Source organism: Toxorhynchites rutilus, chromosome 2 (assembly GCF_029784135.1).
Source record: "Toxorhynchites rutilus septentrionalis strain SRP chromosome 2, ASM2978413v1, whole genome shotgun sequence".
NCBI lineage: Eukaryota > Metazoa > Arthropoda > Insecta > Diptera > Culicidae > Toxorhynchites > Toxorhynchites rutilus.
The window spans coordinates 124,840,059-124,855,369 of NC_073745.1; the positions used below are offsets into that span (position 1 = coordinate 124,840,059).

General features: G+C 39.6%; 1 protein-coding gene across 8 annotated transcripts in view; it reads right to left on the bottom strand.

Annotated features, from left to right (window-relative positions):
- LOC129767354 (speract receptor) overlaps positions 1–15,311 on the bottom strand; it is a 116,000-nt gene that overhangs the window by 21,384 nt on the left and 79,305 nt on the right. For all 8 annotated transcript variants that reach the window (XM_055768128.1, XM_055768132.1, XM_055768130.1 and 5 more), the window contains 5 exons: positions 11,406–11,644; positions 11,184–11,306; positions 10,921–11,107; positions 10,354–10,604; positions 218–289 (listed from right to left, as the gene is read on the bottom strand). In XM_055768128.1, coding sequence (XP_055624103.1) covers positions 218–289; positions 10,354–10,604; positions 10,921–11,107; positions 11,184–11,306; positions 11,406–11,644 — 872 coding nt within the window. The remainder of the gene's footprint in view (positions 1–217; positions 290–10,353; positions 10,605–10,920; positions 11,108–11,183; positions 11,307–11,405; positions 11,645–15,311) is intronic.

Sequence of the window (15,311 nt, forward strand, 5' to 3'; positions counted from 1 at the left end):
GAAGCATCTGAGTAGTATAAACATCTGATTTATTTACATTCCCCATAGCATTCCCCGTCTTTCACTTGACTCTGCACTTTTGCACGCCAATCAAGACGATGGCAAGACATTCGCGTAAACACAAATCAAAGTCATTCATCATTTCTCGCACACACGATTATTCGGGGAGCGATATTCCATCGGTGCGAAACTGATTTACGATTATGAAAATATTTACCTGCTTAACACCTCCGAAGTACACAAGCGGATTGCGATAGTTGAACGGTGGTAGCTCCAAGTATTTGTTGACCTGTCGGGAGGAAAAGTGGAACGATAATTATCAAGTGTCGATAATTGAGCATAATTTTTGTTTAACAATGATGTAAGCAAAGAGGATTTTTTTACGATTTTCAATGAAAGTTATAAACGGAACCATTTCTGCAATATATGTATTCTAAAGGGTGTGTCACATCAAATTGCATCACGGAAAAAACGCTGTAGAAATTCGCCCAGTAGACCGATCCTTTTGAAAATTTTAGACAGCAAAATAAAAACTATTAAACAACTTTTGGCATTTTCTTTTTATTCATATTTCGAGCCCAAGCCCGTATGCTCGCACCTTCCTCTTTACCCCGTCCATAAGGTTCTGTACAACGTCAGCTTGTAGTTTTTGACGTATGACTACGTCTTTCATTTCTATACCGGGGTGTAAAATCAAAGTTTCGAAAACGAAAGCGTTACGCCGGAGACCGAGATTTTGAGCGTTAATAGCTCCTAAACAACTGAACGAAATGGTATGATAAACACTTCATTCGAAAGATAAAATGTCTACGCGTTCTATACTTGTTACTTTCTTAAAACTTGTTTCAATAGTCTTAAAATTACTTTCAAAACAGGCTATTGAAATCACCAATCGGTATATAAGCGAGCGCCGCTCGGAAATCCACTCAGTTATAATTGAACAGCGATTGGAGCATGTTGTCGCTGTTGTGGTGAAGCTCTTCGTTTATCATGAAAGCGCGAATGAACGGTGTCATCAAGAGCCTGTTTGTGCACCTAGGCCTAAAGGGAATCCATCAGGAGGAGAGTGATGCCACAAGCGGTTCCCCGGGAAGATCTCGAAGCAGCCGCTACACACACAAACACACATACACGCGCGGAATTCTTTCCGTTTGGATGCCATTCAGCATCGAGAAAGATCCGGAAAATAATCTGCCAGTTCCTCTGGGAATTTAAAAATACATTCATGTGAAAGAGTTTATTTGAATGTTTTCTGACCATGTAACACTGTGACCAAATATGTTTCAATCAAGTGCTATTAACAGATGGTTATCGAGTTAGCATTAACCACTGGTGGGCTTCCAGTATCGAGGAAAATGTGGAAATATCTAATCGTTACTGAAAATAATCTGCCAGTTCCTCTGGGAATTTGAAATTACATTCATGTGAAAGAGTTTATTTTAATGTTTTCTATCCATGTAACACTGTGACCAAATACATTTGGTTTTGTGATTTTTCAATCAATCGCAATTAACAGAATAGCTTCTGAAGATTATTCTTCCCCATCAGTAGGATATTTCCGTATCCAATATTGAATGCGCCCGCAATCGATTATTGCTCAGTCGCCGACAGTCCCGAGCTCAGAGAGTTCATTCCCCTCTAGTTTGCCTTCCAAATTGCCATCGTAAACCACGCCTTCTCTCGATTCAATCACGTACAAAAAGCATACTTAAGCGATATTCTGGTGGTGAGATGCATTCATTTTTCGTGAGGACATCGACAAGACAACATTGTTGCTGAGGGTGCTGGACGGCGAAGGATCGAGATCTGCCCTGAAACGCAAGCAGTTTGTTTGAAACTGTGAGGGAGCACAGAGAAGCCGATCCTTCAGGAGAAGAGAAGGTGACCATCGAAGCAGCCGCTACACACACACATACACGCACGGAATTCTTTCCGTTTGGATGCCATTCAGCATCGAGAAAGATCCGGAAAATAATCTGCCAGTTCCTCTGGGAATTTAAAAATACATTCATGTGAAAGAGTTTATTTGAATGTTTTCTATCCATGTAAAACTGTGACCAAATACATTTGGTTTTGTGATTTTTCAATCAATTGCAATTAACAGGATAGCTTCTGAAGATTATTCTTCCCCATCAGTAGGATATTTCCGTATCCAATATTGGATGCATAAAACCTTGTGCCTCCAACGTAACGCTCTCGTTTTCGAAGTCCCCCAAATATTCATTCATTCAGAATGAATTCAGATTCAACTTCAAACAAATGATCTCTAAATCAACGATAGTCCTACGTCACCCTTGCGGTCATACCATAGATATAACCCACTTCCTGTTTTTTGAACAGAAATACATTTTCTCTTGAAGTCCGCCTCCGATTTGACAACTTTTGGGTTCTTCCGGAGGACTTGCTTCATAATCGCCCATTATTTCTCTATTGGGCGAAGCTCCGGCGCGTTGGGCGGGTTCATTTCCTTTGGCACGAAGGTGACCCCGTTGGCTTCGTACCACTCCAACACGTCCTTTGAATAGTGGCACGAAGCGAGATCCGGCCAGAAGATGGTCGGGCCCTCGTGCTGCTTCAATAATGGTAGTAAGCGCTTCTGTAGGCGCTCCTTAAGGTAAACCTGCCCGTTTACCGTGCCGGTCATCACGAAGGGGGCGCTTCGCTTTCCGCAAGAGCAGATCGCTTGCCACACCATGTACTTTTTGGCAAACTTGGATAGTTTCTGCTTGCGAATCTCCTCCGGAACGCTGAATTTGTCCTCTGCGGAGAAGAACAACAGGCCCGGCAGCTGACGAAAGTCTGCTTTGACGTAGGTTCCGTCGTCCATTACCAGGCAATGCGGCTTCGTCTGCATTTCGGTGTACAGCTTCCGGGCTCGCGTCTTCCCCACCATCTTTTGCTTTTCGTCGCGGTTAGGAGCCTTCTGAACCTTGTATGTACGCAGGCCCTCCCGCTGCTTGGTCCACTGGATGAATGAACTTGACAAATTCAGCTTATTGGCGACATCCCGGACCGAACTTCTCGGATCACGTCTAAACTGCTTAACTACGCGCTTGTGATCTTTTTCACTGACGGAGCATCCATTTTTGCCGTTCTTCACCTTCCGGTCGATGGTTAGGTTCTCGAAGTATCGTTCTAGTACTCTGCTGACCGTGGATTGGACGATTCCCAGCATCTTACCGATGTCCCGATGTGACAACTCCGGATTCTCGAAATGAGTGCACAGGATTAATTCACGACGCTCTTTTTCGTTCGACGACATTTTTCCAAATTTACGAAAAATTGACAGTGAAGCATGACCAACGTGATCTATACACTCTTATCTGATTATAAGCGAAAGCTGAAGATATAATTCCTAAAAATTTAATTTCTACAACGTTTTTTCCGTGATGTAATTTGATGTGACACACCCTTCTTTAATGCCAATAAAAATTTGCATTTCGAAAAAAAATCAGTTTCGAAAATGGTCAGTTTTTTCATAACCGAAAGAAGGAAGGAGTACATGCAATCGGGGTTTTAAAATATTTTTTTGATGTCAAATGTCTTAAAATTACATCAAACGTCGAAATTTAATATTATCCCAAAAAAAATTGTGTTGCGTTTTGTTTCATGCAATTTTAAGACATTTTTCATAGCAATTTTTTTGTTTGAAACCCTCAATCTAATGTATTCCCCCTCTGGGAGATTTTTCGGCTCAAACTCAAAATAAAATCGTGGGGTACGTTGGATTTCCATCATCCACAATTAGCGACTTCATCATATGTCCCACGATTTTATTTTAGTCTTATCAATGCCCTAGACTAATGAAAGAGAGGCGTGATAACAGCTAACTGCTACTTGCCTAATTATTTTCTAGCTTTTAGTATAGTTTCTAGCTTTATTTAGTATCACAATTAAACCGTTTAACTTAAAAAGGTTTGTTTACTTATTTTATTTGAATGCTCTAATTCAGCACACCTGTGTCGAATAAGGTATTCGAATGTTTCAAAACATATAAATAAAATTGTCTTTTTCATGATTTATAGTAGTTTTATAGTATATTTTTACAGATCCAAATGTTTTAAAGGATTATAAAATACACCTTCTATTGGTGTCAATGCGCCCCTCATTCGAGCTAACTTTTAACCAATCACCAGATGATTATTTGGCACGTATTCAGACCTTTTCTGGATTATAACACTTACAAATATTGTAAACATCATGCTTGCACACCATTTGTATCGAATTTACATAGCTTTGACGGTTTAGCTATGTAAGTTCGATACAAATGGTAACGCATTTCGATGACCTCAATTCTGATCATGAATTGTCCAATTCACTAATGTTGTTTTGTCCACATGATTTCTATGGCAACCGCTTGGAGCGCTGCAGTTTGTTTATGTTTGTTTATGGTGTGCTTTGCGCATAGCAGAAGTAAGGTTTTTCTGTGTTGATTTTGTTGAGGTGAACACTTCTAAAATGCCCAAGAAAAGGTTATATTCTGAAGAAAGCCTAAATTATGAATGGATCAATATGATGACAGTAAACTCAAGCAATGAGAAATGCAACATCTACCTGATAATTCAAATATTTTCATTTAAAAATGGTGATTCCTAAAACCGGACAAACCAAGATCATTTTTGGTCAAACCATGATCATAATTTCTCTTCGAGGAAAATCGTTAAAAAACATAAAAATTTTAATAATTTCAACGCCTTATGGTAGTATCAGCAACTAGAGACTTGGGGCTTTCCAACAAACTCAAACTCGTATCGATTACACATTGACTCAAATCCGTAATCGTACTCCACCATGCAGATCTCTTTTCCTTCTTTTGAAAGTCGAAAACAAGCTTTCGGAACATTCTATTTAGATAAAGTTATAGTGTCATATGAGAGTTAACCCTTTCATTACGGCGGTGTGCTCCGCCGAAGTGCTACCGCTGTACGGAGCACTGCGCCGAAAAGTATGCACATCGCGCTGGTATGATCGAGGAGCAGTATGAATTTCATGTCGTCTAAGGACGACGCTCTTACACACAGGCACCTATCATCTTCGCAGAGTTCATTCTCGATTTTAACGGAAAAATACTGTCTCGATTCCGCTCATCTATTCTCAGAGAATTTTGCATTCCCTCATTGACCTCTCGAAATGACGTTAGATGGTGATAGAATCAATTTGGAAACTTTTGCTCAAGCCAGCGAGTGTCTCTGTAAATTCATTCGGTTTTCATTCAAATAGCAATCATTGAGCTTCGATCGCGGCAGTAAAATATAGGTAGATAGTTGAAATCGAGTTGTTTCATGTGATATATTGCAATGACATTTTTTTGTTTCTAGTATGAAACGAGCTAAGCCAACGCAAAAAACCATATTAACACAAGTTATTGATGAGCGTGAAGGTGGATTCATGTGACTGTGTGCACTTCAATGCTGACAAGGAAAAGAGTACAAGGGAAAATAAAATCATACATACATGCAGATTCAGCCTATTTTGACTCACTCGTTATTTTGTTTCGTGCGATCCTTCCAAAGGAGTATTCATTCATTGAATGTTGTTTTCCACTCTTTGTTCTGTTATGTTCACTTTCAGTCCCGAAAGAAGATGGTTGGGGATTGGGAAAAGATTCATCGTATAATCTCACGATTACTTGCTGCATTCTTTTCGCCATGATTGTTCCAAGATGATACAAGAGTGATTTACAATTAGGAGTGGAGAAATGAGCGAATGAACTTTTCCATATTTGCGTACACACAGCTCGTCGCGCGAATGTCGTCTATAGACGATGCTCGTAATGAAAGGGTTAAAAGGTTTGCCATCATAATGATTTTTATTTCTCTAAAAATGACGAATGTATTTGCTAATGTATGAAAATTGATTCAAACTCATAATCGTACGCTGGTTGAAATATCTACACGAATTCGAACGCGTAGGCCAATTCCCTAATTCCATCATTATTATGGTATCCCTTGTTCATTGCAACTATCTTCAGCTGTCATTAGCCTTATATACGAGTTTTTTTGTGTATTCAGAAGGTATATTTATCAATTTTTCCATTAAGTGGTTTTTAAAATCGTTGTTTTTAGAAATTTAATGGTTTCTAAATTTCCTAAACAGATAACTTCCTTAGTGTTTTACTAGGATTGATGTCGGAAGATTATCAATAATTTTTGAGTAATTGTAATGTAATCATGTGCGAACTTCATATGTTTTGAGCTCTGGACCATTGTCTTGGTCTAACTTCTAAACTGGTATTCAACGTGAGTGGAAAACTTTGTTTTCTTCATGTGATATAATAATCTCACACAAAAAATTCATCTGAAGATAATTTGATATTATAATGATAAGTTTAGTGGGAAACTAATCTCGTATCCTGATGTCGACACCATACCGTTGTAAGTGTATTCGAAGTGTATTCGAGAATCAGGCCCTTCGTTTTCACCGGGAAGTGACGTTCGTGATCAGGCCCTTCATGTACTGTCATCTTGCACGATCGGTCATATTTTTCAATTTCTGGTAAATAAGCTTGGATTTCACTCCGAAGGATGTTCAGCGGAAGGTTTTTCTTCTTATTCCCTATTCCGAGACGACGTCATTTGCTTCCTTGTTATTCAGGAAAGCATCGAAACCTGTGCTCTCTGATGAAGATGAAAAAATCTGACAGATCCTGGTTGGGTGTATGGTTAAAGTGGATCTACTTGCTGTTCTACGGTGTTTTTGCAAAGTATTATTCCCATTTAATTTGCATTAATAACCATGATGGTAATAAACAAAACTTGCATCAATGTTTTCTTATCATGAAAAAACATTAGATATTTTAATATAAACTTTTATATACACTCGACAAAAAAAATTAGAGGAACAGAGTGCGAGGTCGGAAATTTTAAGTGATTTTTAACATGCTGTAACTTCGTGAAAAATCAACACATATCGATGGTGTGCGCATCATTTTGAAGTTACAACTTTCAGGTATTGGAATATTTTACGTACATGTTTTTATCTTGGTGTGTGTAGGAGTAGTGAGCAACAATATCGGGAAGAAATGAAAACTCGATTTTTCTTTGTTATTTTAAGAATATATATTAGGCTGTCAAAAAAGTCCTGCTGTATTTTTATTGAATTTTCATTTGTTCATAAAATTAGTTACAATCATCTGTTTTAAGTCAAATAAGGACCGTATCGTTATTTATGGGTACGCCTTAGAGTCTCCGTCTGAAAAATACTATAGCTTGTTTTGACAGCTGTTTATTTTTCTCCTGTTGTTGACACAGTTAGCGTTCAGTTAGCATTGTTAAAAGATCGTTTTTTCCTAAAAGTGCAATCATGAGAGGGCTAACAGAAGAAAAACGAAAATCCATTGTGACCAGATACTGCTCCGAAACAGGAATATCAATGAGAAAATTGGCGAAGGCGGAAGGAGTAAGCGTCCATGCGGTCCAAAACGCTATCAAGCGATTTGGTATGTATAATACATTGAAGGATCTACCCGGTCGCGGCAGAAAACCTGGGCCATCCAAGCCAAACTTGGATAAAAAGATTTGCAGGCAATTTGAAAGAAAAAAGGAATTATCGATACGGGATTGCGCAAAAAAGTGTGGAACATCAATCGGTATGGTTCAACGTGCCAAAGAACGTAACTCACTGAAGGCATATAGAAAGCAAAAATGTCCCAAACGCAGCCAAATTCAGGCAAGTTCCGTGAAAACCCGTGCCCGTAAGCTTTACGATTGGATTTTAAGCAAACGCGAACTGTGCATCGTCATGGATGATGAAACCTACGTCAAACTGGACTACAAAACTCTTCCTGGGGCACAGTTTTACACTGTAAAGCAAGGAACAGATGTCCCGAACGCGGAGAAGTCAATTTTTTGCGAAAAATTCGGTAAGAAAGTGCTGGTTTGGCAAGCTGTTTGTCAATGTGGCATGAAATCATCTCCTTTCTTCACTCTCGGGAATATGAATGGTGAAATTTACCGGAAAGAATGTCTCCAAAAGCGTGTGTTACCGCTCATCCGAAAGCACACTGGTCCGACACTATTTTGGCCTGATTTGGCATCATGCCACTATGCACGTTTGACCTTGGATTGGTATCGCGAGAATAATGTCGATTTTGTGGAAAAGGAGATGAATCCTCCAAATTGTCCGCAAATAAGACCTATTGAAAAATTTTGGGCTTTGATGAAGGGACGACTGCGGAAGAAGGACAAGGCAGCCGATGACCTTGAGCAGTTCAAAAAGGATTGGATAAATGTGAGCAAACAAGTCGATGAGACGGTTGTCCAGAACCTAATGAGGGACATCAAGAAGCAGGTGCGATCATTGGCGCGAAAATCAGAATCTTGATTATTTTTTACTGTTACTCCTTTCTTTCATTCATAAGATACAATATTTTGATATCAGAACTGAAAAACAAATGCAATATTTGAAATAAAGCTGTGTTTTGAGCGTACCCATAATTAACGATACGGTCCTTATGCACCGTTTTGTTCGATGACTTGTTCCCAACGAGATGCCAACTTCATAATACCCCTGTTATAGAAGCTCGCTTCCTTATTGGCAAAAAACTCGGATAGCCAATTTTCACAGGCCTTTTTTGTGGCTAACTTCTGACTACCTAGCTCGTTCGCCATGGACAAAAACAGGTGGTAGTCACTTGGTGCAAGGTCCGGACTATACGGCGGATGCAAAAGAACCTCCCATCCGAGCTCCCGGAGCTTCTGGCGCGTCACCAAAGAAGTGTGTGGTCTGGCGTTGTCCTGATGGAAGACAATGCGGCCTCTGTTTATCAAAGATGGCCTCTCCTTCATGAGTGCTACCTTCAAGCGGTCCAGTTGTTGGCAGTACAGGTCCGAATTGAGCGGTTGGCCAAAGGGAAGCAGCTCTTAATAGATTATTCCTTGACAATCCCACCAAACACACAGCAGAACCTTCCTGGCCGTTAATGAGGGCTTGGCCACCGTCTGAGCCGCTTCAGCGGGCTTCGACCACGACCGTTTGCGCTTCACTTTGTCGTAAGTGACCCACTTTTCATCACCTGTCACCATCCGCTTCAGAAACGGGTCGATTTTGTTGCGATTCAGCAGCGATTCACATGCGTCGATACGGTCAAAGATGTTTTTTTGCGTAAATGTGTGGCACCCATACATCGAGCTTCTTTGTGAATCCAAGCTTCTTTAAATGGTTAATAACGGTTTGATGACTTATCCCCAGCTCTTGACCGATGCTACAACTGCTACTATGCCGGTCTTTCTCGGCTAATTCAGCGATTTTGTCGCAATTTTCGACGACATGCCTTCCGGAGCGTGGCGCATCTTCGACGATCTCTACACCAGAACGAAAACGTTGAAACCATCGTTGTGCGGTGGAAATGGAAACTGTATCGGGTCCATAAACTGCACAAATTTTATTGGCAGCTTGAGATGCATTTTTGCCTTTGTCATAGTAGTATTGTAAAATATGTCGGATTTTCTCTTTATTTTGCTCTATATTTGCGACACTATAACTCACGAACGACTTAACCAAACAAAACACTGTCAAGGACTATATTATAGCGCCTTTCCTATATATAAAATACCTTTCCAACAAGCTATAGTATGACTCGATACAATGAATACAACTAGAACTACGCGCTTACAACGACACCTCGCGGAAATACCGCAGGACTTTTTTGACAGCCTAATATATACAATTCACTTCGGGCCTGATTCTCGAATACACTTCACGGTGGAAACGAAATAAACGGCACGCCATTGAACTACGTTTTACAAGTTAGTGAAGTGTCGAAGATAATAATGAGTTTTCAGGCAGAATGAGCACTTTTCAAATAAAAAAATCATTAATGAAAATTAACTTCTTCGTATCAAACTAGTATTCAATGTGAGTGGAAAACTTTGTTTTCTTCGTGTGGTATAATAATCTCATTCAAAAAATTCATCTGAAGATAATTTGATATTATAATGATAAGTTTAGTGGGAAACTAATCTCGTATCCAGATGTCGACACCGTACCGTTGTCATCGCGGATACTTTTCATTCCGTTTCCACCGTGAAGTGTATTCGAAGTGTATTCATCATCAGCGAAGTGTAGCATCATCACCATGTCACCTTTCAGCCAGACACATTATTTGGGCACAGCAGACACAAATCGAAGCTCACTTCATCAACACCTCCGTCATCGTTTCATATTTTATATATTTTCTCCTCAATCTGGCTCGTTGCACATTTTGTATCATTCCAACAGATGTGTTTATTTTACTTCTGGAGAGTGAAATATACAAGGATTCGCGTGCTTATTTATGCATCAATGCAAAATTATAGATCGGCCCCGTTGCAATTTGGGGCCAAACAATAAATAACAGCTGTTTCATATTCTCACCTTAGCAGCGAACTCCTCAAACTTGACGGGAGCCGACGGAACGACTCCGAGGTAGTGTTGTAACGCCTGCACAGCGTCCTTATCGGGTTCAGTCTGCAGCAGCCCGTGCAGGTATTTATTTGGCAGTGCAGCATCATATTGCTCGAGATCGACTCCCACCACAAAGTATTCGCCACCGGCAAGCAACTCTTTCCGCTTCAAACTCACCAGCAGACCGATATGCTCGTCGTGGTGACCCAACACCAGATAAACTGCGGAAAAGGGGAAAAAACGTGCCAATGTGAAAAGGACACAACTAACGACAGCGCTGTCAACAGGATGATTAATGATAGCGATTGGCGAGCGAAAGATACTAGTGAAAAAATAAATACGACCAATGAACACGCGTTATTTGCGGATAGCCAATATTGAAAACAATCCATCAAAAAACGTCAATTTGAAGTTGCTTGTTTAAGTAGCGCCAATCCTTTATACAATCATGACTGACGAAGGGCTACCGATGGGATTTATTTTCCCACGCAATTGTTTCTGATTGAGTTTGTATTACGACGATTAACAGTTACTTACTCCTGGTGTCAACGAAGGTTTCTTCCACTAGACGATCGAAAGGATTAGGCGAATAACCATGGTGGTAGATTGTACTCCAGGTGCGAGTCGATCTGATACGGACGCCATTGGATTTCAGGGTTATTTTTAAGGTTTCGGCAACCGCATCGTACTCCTCGTCGTCCGAAGCACGATAGAAAAAAGTTACCTGTGGAATATAATAATCGTTGGGGAAAAGGGTCTCATTTTTAAACACACATCATAATGCAATAGATCTCACTCGCCTGAGTCCAATTGTATGCCAGCAACAGTGAAACGACCGATTTGCATATTTGCAAATCAGGGGGTCTAGTTCTGGCGAATGTGGGAAAGTGCTTCTTATTTGAAGTTTCGTTGTGCGTACAAAACTGCAATGTGAATGAACATTTTTAATTCAATGCAATTCAAAGCATCTGCTCCGCAACCAAAAGTAGCAAAAGAATAAAAAACATAATATACTTACTTACATAGGAAATCATTGGTAAGTTGAAGGCAGCAGCCATCCTGCCCTCGTGAACACAGGTTTCCTGGGGCCCTATATAGCCTATCACATCTTTTGTCCAGAGATCTGCGGTTCTCCTTATACTAGTAACCTCTTCGCCATACGTCTCCGCCACCTCAAACTGCAACTGGTGACCGTGCTTACTTAAGTACAGCTCATTCACTTCCTCAAACGCCATTGTGATGGCACCGGAAATCTGCAGACCTGTGAAATTGCAATCAAATCGAAAAGAGGGAAATATGATAGAATAGAAATAATGTCAATCTACGATAAGCTGTAGTTGAAGTTCGTCACAATCGCTGTGTTCCGAAGGCACTCGGAGACAAGGCATTCGAAGGTTTGATAGAATAACTCTTTAATACCGTGAGTAGCAATTATCATAATGCACTCACAAAGCGCACTCTGGAAGGTGTTGCTATCGTGAAATCTTTACTGTACAGCGATAATTCGCAGCTCCCGATGGTACTGTAAATGAATTAATTACCATAAGCATTACCTACTAATCGGAATGAATATCGCGGTGCAACTAAGGAATACCAATCGTCGTTACACAACAAAGGCTGTTTTGATTCATGACGTTCGCCATTCTTCGTGATTAATATTAATGGAGACATCGATGCTTTCAGTCGCAAATAAGCTGTCACAATTACTTCATATAAACCACATATGTTTTAATTGAACCCAACTGATGCAAGTAATGAAACAATGTGTGAATATGATTCTGCTCTTTTTAGAAAAATAAAATATATTTGCATGTGTTCAAAAAATTGTTCAACCAATAACATCTTGTGTAATTTACAGATACCTGTACTAGATACCTGGATGAGTTCTGGTCTCTTCAGACAATCCAAGTTAAGCTTGGATTATGTCAAAATGTTAAGTTTTCGTGGTAAGTAAACCGCCTGAATAAGTGATTTTCAAAAGTAGTAGTTGAATATTGAGGAATTCCATTCCAAATTAAGTGCGCTACACATTCAACGGCAAAATTAGTCCCAGTTGACGGGACGGTAACGGTGGCGTTGTATTGGCGTACATCGAGTCTCACTCGTGGGTACTTAAATAACATAGGGCGCTAGAACGCTCAGCAGGCTAGAGAAATCACTTGATGGTTGACGTATTAAATAATACGGGAAGGGGTTAACCGGCCGCTGCCCCGACCGTCTCCGATTTTTTGAAACTTTTACATAATGTGACATATACCTGAATATTCCCATAATTCCCATATCTTCTTCTTCTTCTTGAATGGCACTAGCGTTCCTAGAGGAACTTCGCCGTCTCAACGTAGTATTACTCGCGCTTTTTTTTTATTAGTACTTAGTTGAGATTTCTATGCCAAATAACACGCCTTGAATGCATCCTGAGTGGCAAGCTTACCATATGACCAATTTTATTTGCGATCGGTTTCTATAAGGGTGTACTCAAATTGTGTTTGACAAAGTTGTAGGAAAGTTGAACATTTTAGGAAGAATAACATATCGAATTCACTGTTAGGAGGATATTCTAGTCTACAAATTTTAAAAACAACGTCTTTTTTCTTCATATTTCTGAAGTATAGACGTTCAAGTATATACCCTAGAAAGGACTTTTCGAAAATCTATTCATTTACCGAATCATAAGCAACCTAATTTCTAATTCTAATCTAATTCTCCAACACCCTGACGGGCGGCCTTAGCCATAACCGATGAAAAGAATAGTATCGTGGACTTGGCGATCAGCTGCTTCTTCGTTCTGGCTACGAAATTATTGGAGTAGATCCTCCGTTTTAGGTTCACCCAAAAATTTTCTATTGGTCGCATCTGGGGAACGTCGGGACGGTTGCCAGTCTTCGGTACAAGGTTTTTTTTAATCGGTCAGAAAATGGACCAGTGATTTCTTAGCATAATGGTCGCCTTACAATGGCTGCGTATATCATTTTGCATCGGAATTTTTTGATACAACTCTTTAGTAGAAAGTTTAAGTTATGCTGAAAAGAGCCGTGATTTTTTAGAGAATCTGCTTTGCTGAAGATGGTTGATTCATGATTCACTTTTTTCCCTCGCGAGAATAATACACAAGCTGGCAATCCACCGAGCATACATCGCAAGCTTTATTCTTCTTCTTAGCATTATAGCTATAACAGCTATTGTTCAGTCCAAGAAATGCACTGAAGAAGATTCGCTTCGTAAGCCTCGCCTTCTTTCATTCCTTCGTGATGCACTTGTACAAAGGTGGGGTATATAAGCAACTGTCCTAACTGTCCCATGTCCCCTTCAACTGAGTTTCGTTTGGTGATCTTGGAGCAGAAACGGTTTTCTAACGAGCGTCGAACGAAAATAAAGTGTCTTTCTCAAGGCAGGTAGGAAGGAGTTTGAAGTAGAATTTTATATTCTTCACATGAGCACTCCTCAGGACTAGAGATGAATGAACTGAAAAAGAAAAGAAGAAGAAGAAGCGCCCCCATTCAGTATCAATGCAACCGTGAGCCAAGCACTAATCAAAAAGGATCAGTCAGCGCATTCAACAGTAGCAGTGCATTCAACAGCAGCATTGCATCAGCGGGACAGTAATAACAATATCAGCATCATAACCTCTGTAGTGGTTGGCAGTTTCATCTTCAGCAGCAAGAGTAGAATTTTTTTTTCTATAAAACGTGACCTGTTTTCAGATTGCCAATCTTACTGCCAACTGCTTACTGCCTTACGTCAACAATTGAATAATTGTAAAATGTCAAGCGTTATCTTAACGCGCTAAATCATACGTTTTGATTGGCCCAATTTGTGATCTTCAAATTGTATCGAACAAAAGGAGCGTCTAGAGTAGCAGCGAAATACAAATTAAATGCATCAATACCAATACGAAAACAATCGTAACTACCCACCGTGCATATAATTCTATCCAAGGTAAACAAGAAAATAAAAAAAAAAATCACAAGAGGGTTTTGTCCGAGACATGGCCGCATGGTTGACGTAGGATTTCGTTGGGCTATCTGTTGCATGCTGATTTTGGATATGTTTGAAGAATTGCATCGCTAATTGGTGGCCCTGAAAATGTTCGGATGCTAGGTATTGTTTGTCACTCCATCAGTGTTTACAACCGAGTGATGATGACAGAAGAATGGAGATTAGTCGTAGGATGGTGCGTATCACGATAGAAAATGCCGAAGTGGAACGAGATATGATGAAAGCTATCCTCCGTGGCCCTGGATGTTATGTATGGATGAAATAAAGAAAAAAATGTTAACTGAAATAATTATCATTATCGAACACAAATATCAATTTTCTCACCAGAAAAAAATGTTACTTATTATAGAGAAAACATATTTGAAATGGAAAAGGTAGTTTTCTTTTATAATTTTTATCTTATCGATATGTAAAGCATATGGGAAATCTCTTTTTCCGATATTCTTTCACTTTTCTAATTTTTCTCATTGCATGAACTTTCCTTGGGTAATAAACACAACAGAACAGACAGCTCAAACCAGAAGATCAGTTCTGGAGCGAGAAAACACGTCGGTTTTTATTTATGAAATTGAAATAAATCGTTTCATATTTCAAGTTATTTTAACACAACCGCTACCATATACAATTTTACTTTAACACTTGTGTATAATGATTCACAATGCATTATCAGTCATTGATATGAAATTACAAGAAACAACCAACATAAAAGTTCCAAATTTAAATTTTCGGATTAAATTTCCCTTGAAAAAGATCATACAGGGTGGGCCATTTAAAGTGGAAGCATCTGGCAACCCCATAACTTTTGACAGAAATGTCAGATTAACAAATGTCATACCGCGTTGGAAGCGTCATTTCAGTACAATTTTAACCATGGAACAATACACACCTAAACAACGCGCTGAAATTGTTCAGCTGTACATTCAAAATAACTT